General features: G+C 35.9%; 2 protein-coding genes across 2 annotated transcripts in view; one reads left to right on the top strand and one right to left on the bottom strand.

Annotated features, from left to right (window-relative positions):
* LOC119591781 overlaps positions 1-1,580 on the top strand; it is a 32,050-nt gene extending 30,470 nt beyond the window's left edge. Inside the window, exons 12-14 of the mRNA XM_037940525.1 lie at positions 931-956; positions 1,246-1,397; positions 1,559-1,580. Coding sequence (XP_037796453.1) covers positions 931-956; positions 1,246-1,397; positions 1,559-1,580 — 200 coding nt within the window. The remainder of the gene's footprint in view (positions 1-930; positions 957-1,245; positions 1,398-1,558) is intronic.
* On the bottom strand, positions 1-4,672 carry LOC119592061 (ubiquitin carboxyl-terminal hydrolase CYLD-like; the record flags this gene model as incomplete). Its single annotated transcript, XM_037940870.1, is given in 8 exon segments — positions 1-2,068; positions 2,450-2,603; positions 2,848-2,916; positions 3,130-3,245; positions 3,410-3,518; positions 3,644-3,831; positions 4,073-4,269; positions 4,513-4,672. Coding segments are annotated over 8 exon segments (1,184 nt in total), but the record flags the coding sequence as incomplete, so codon positions are not given.
* Positions 4,673-4,680: the final 8 nt, after the last annotated feature.

The following is a 4,680-nucleotide window of genomic DNA, read 5'->3' as shown; positions in this document are numbered from 1 at the left end:
TCTCTAGCCTTTGATAAACATTACCTCTTCCCATCACGCACATCATTCCTGCTTCTCTGCAGGCACACTCATATCATATATTGCTTGTTGAAACTATTTTTTCAAAACATAATAAAGCCATGAAATTACATCAAATATCAAAAATAATTACTTTTTCAGTTTCTGACTTATGAGAATATATATTTCATTGCTAATCAAGTGCTTTTCAAAGGGTAATACACTTAAAATCACAATACTCTCCTTTCAAAAATTAAACAATTAAAGTATGTGACATGATGAGGCTGTTCCTAAATAGTAGTGTATATACACCATGGGGTGCAAGTTCACAACAGCTGGGGGTACACAAGGAAAAATCTGCAAAACCAATTCTATATTCATGTCTCATTAAAATTTTATACATTTCATAAACTATCACAAATTCAAGACTAACTAATAAATGTTGTACAATTAAGCAGAGCTGACTGCTGGTTAAGTTTGAAGCTTACATGAGGTCTAAGAATATCAATCCAGGCTGTAGTTTACATTTTCATATTCCCTTGTAATATTTGTAGATTAGAGTTTCTTACTTTGTGCACATAAAACTTGCAACTAACAGATGAAATTAAGAAGAATTAATTAAAAATGTATCACTCCCCTTTTCCTGGCTGATGCAGTGAAAACATGACATTATTCCTTTCATGGCAAGAAGACATGACATGTGGCCCAAAAAGTGGCTAGAAAAGTCTGTCATCACATCCACTAGGGAGTGTAAAAATGGCTGCATTATTAAACTAAAAGGCCAGAAAAATCATGCAAATTCCTCATATTACAAAATAACATACAGTCAGTTCACTTTTATGGAAAATATTAAAACTATCTACCTCTATTACTATAAAGCAGATGATTAAAAAAAAATCCAGCCTGCATGGTACTCAAACCCCTTCTCTATAGGAATCTCACTGGCTATGTTAGCCCAGGTAAGCTTTTGTGATAACAAGAAAATTTCAGTTTATTAAGCAACCAAAAAAATTACATCCAGTATATATAACCCTTTGCACCAGACCTCAAGAGACAGATAATTATTTATTCAATACCAGATCATTTACTACACAAGCATGATACATAGCTCTCACCTACTCCTGAAGTAAAGGATAAAAAATTAATCTAGACTAGCATATTAGCAGCTTTTACTCACATAAAGCTAAACAACAGAACACTGATTTCTAATCATGGTAGTCATGACACTTGACTACATGAATGTCACAGCAAAATAAGTGCTACCTTACCTGCCTTCTGGGAACTTGTCTCTTTACTCCATATACAGTTCAAATTTCAAAATCAAAAGAGCACACTACATTTAAAAGGATCCAAAAAGCAGAAGACCTAATGGCAACTTTCAAAACTTTGAATAAGATACAGTAAGTATGTATCATTAATAATCTGTTCCAACCATAATTATCAGTTCAATAACCCCTTCACTTTGCAGGACTTGTAATCTTATTCAAGATAGAATTTGTAAAACAGTAAATAGAAGTCTCCCTAGACAAACATTGCCACCAAGCTGGTATTCTGGTTGAAGGCTGAAGGACATCCACGCCTGACCCAGTACTAGTGCTGCCACAATCAGGCAATGCTTAAGACTGGGTTAGTGCAATTGGCTCCCTATGGTGGTTATCCAAACCACAGACCAAACAGCTACTATGAATAAGAAGTTTTGTGCTCTGTTTTTCTTCTTATAATTTGTGTGAGTTTCTGTAACACTGGTTTGAATTTCAACAATACTGAAAACCTTATTAAAGAGAGGGAGGGGGCAATACCCATTATCACACATTAATTTCCTCAACATTTTTGCAATTATGTTGAAAAAATGCATTGCAATTGTGCAAAAACTTCATATCTTATCTATACATCATTACTTTGGGACTCTGATAGAAGCACATATACGCATCACAGAGCAGACGTCGAGGGAGGTCAGGCAGGGCTTTGTTGTCAGTGACAGCGTGGAGCATCTGGCTGCCTTCCTCTCCCACCCACTGCATGAGGTCTCCGCATTCTACTACTGTTGGGATGTTGTAGCCGTGTTGTTCCCCTTAGATTTCAGAGGGAAATGTTAGCAATGGGGAAGGAATGACTGAACTGTTAACTTGGTACTGTACTTTTCTTTGTTTGGTTACATTTTGTCAGAGAAAGGTATTCAATAGTTATCATCTATTATCAGTGGAGAAATTGTAATGAAGAAACAAAATTGTTTTATAATGAAAAGAGTAAGGAAGGAAGAATGGAAGGGGAGGATCACAGGAAGAAAGTTGGGCAGGTATAAGAGGGAAGGCAAACAGGAAGAGGTTTCTTCAATTTAAGATAATCAATAATTTCAATATATTTTTTCACAGACAGTGGCAGATAGACGGGGATGCTATCCTCCGAGCCTACTTATACCAAAAGCTTGTCATCTCAGCACAGTAATATTTACCTTTCCTGTCAGCCATGGAGTCAAAGAAGCACCAAGTGGCATCAGCACCTGAACCACACCGTGTGAAAGCCACATAGTGCGATGTCTCAATGCACACTACAGCAAAGAGCTCCATGTACACTCTCGGAATGGATCCACAATGGTCTGCTAACATCTGGTACAAGAAAATCATGTAACTATGGAAGAAGCATATGAATGACAAACAATGTCAAATAATTTTAAATACATACATGACTACTCACTAACTTAAAAATATTTTATTTCACTTTACAATAACCAGGTTGTAGCACATACACTTTTCCTTTGCTTATTCTATCAAATAAAATTTTCCACTTTTTTCACTACCTGTGTCCCTACAGTAGGTTCAGGTAAGGACCTCCAAACCAACACTGACATACCTGGAAGTCTGGGGGCACTTTCAGTTTTCGGGTTGATCCATGACTTCCCCTTTTCTTATGGCTATGAACCTGTGGAAGCAGGTTCTGAATCAATCATCCCTTATTATTTTATCTGGGAATGTTTCAAATATGTACAAAAACATATTGATTTCAGTTACTGTTTTTGACAATCAACATAAAAGTTACTTTAGATAAAATTAAGAAGAAAGATATGATATAATACCTTCCATCACCTATAATCTTGATAAAAGATCCTCTTATAATCATATAAAAATTACACACCTTGTCCATGCACTTGGCACAGAATGCAATGCTCTCCAGACCTGACCCACACTGGCCAAAGCACTCTCGGCATTCATATTCTGCAAGCTTCCCACAGATGATACATTGGCGAGGTGCTATTGTAATGTCAAAGAATAACATTAGTAAGTTACCTATAAAACTATCAAAGTATATATTCAGATACACCATAATGGTTATCCAATCCTTTTTCAGTTATAATTTCTCATTCAAAAATACCAGTCACCACAAATGGTGAAAATAAGTTCACAGCCTAACTTACAATCTTCAATAACATCAGTAACATCTAAAACCATGGATGGTAATATTCTTGGGTACATCTTGTAATCCTTTCCAAACCTTGGCATCTGGATTATTAAACAGGACGGAACCTGAAGTATAAAAAAATGAGTAAAATAAACATGGAAAAAAGGATTAACAAAATATATATGTATTTCCATTTATATGCATATACAAAAGAAACCAATTGAAACTAGAACAGTGAGTCCAGACTCACTTGCTTCAGCTTGATATCTGAGGTAAGAAAGGACTGATCAAACAGTGTCTGAACTGACGGCAGGTTCAACTTCTCATCCTTATCCACAAAGAGTTGGTAGTGGTATGCTTCTTGTCCTGAGGAAAGCTGCAACAGTGGCTCAGCCTGCAAGATCTGTGCAAGAAGGGAATGCAGGAACTCCTCCGGGTCTGTCAGAAAAAAAGTGAATATATGAAAAGAGTTAAAATATATGTCTTAAATATTAAGATTTTCTTAAACTAAAATGACCATTTCATTTCAAAAAAAAATTTTTAACACAAAAAATTGGATCATAGGTTCCAAAAAGAATGGATGCATCTGCCCTTATATCCTTCACTACAAGAATTCTCTGCTATAATTAATGTAATGATATTTAATCCCACAAACAAACAAAAAGAAAGTGCATTTAACCTTTTTCTTCTGTGGTCAGGCCTCGTACAGAGGAAAGATGGTCAAGCATTGTACGAAGCTTCATAATTCTATCAGCACGCACAAAGAGATTTGCTCTTAAAGGATTCACAATTTCTTCCCTCAACACTCTTTGGACCTCATTATACTCTTTTATGTCCTGAGGAGTTGGAGGTCGAAACAGCAGATTGTCAAAGACACTGTAGGGAAGACATTGAAGGGCATTTACCATATTTCCTTAAAAACATTTCATTGCTTATCAGTCACACTATACAAATACCTACTCAGAAAAAATACATTAAACACACAAGACTGAATTACTAACTTGATCACTGATTATGTAAGTAAAATATCATTACAGTTCCCATGAAAAATGCATTTATATTAACAAAATTATTCCAATTGATGTGTTATATGCAACTAAATCCTAAACATTACCTTACCTGGTAAATGCAAACATACTGAACAGTGTGGCATCAAGATAACATGAATTCTGGTGACCTTGAATGCCTCGGTTCTTGCCAAACATCGCTCGCACTTCTTCTGGTGTTGACAAGGGTGGAACACTCCCACCTACTGGTTGACAATCCATACTGCCAAAAGCTGAAACA

The sequence above is a fragment of the Penaeus monodon genome, chromosome 29 (genome assembly GCF_015228065.2).
Source record: "Penaeus monodon isolate SGIC_2016 chromosome 29, NSTDA_Pmon_1, whole genome shotgun sequence".
NCBI classification, from domain to species: domain Eukaryota; kingdom Metazoa; phylum Arthropoda; class Malacostraca; order Decapoda; family Penaeidae; genus Penaeus; species Penaeus monodon.
Note: the sequence above shows the minus strand (reverse complement) of the source record. Positions and strands in the feature narration are given on the sequence as shown.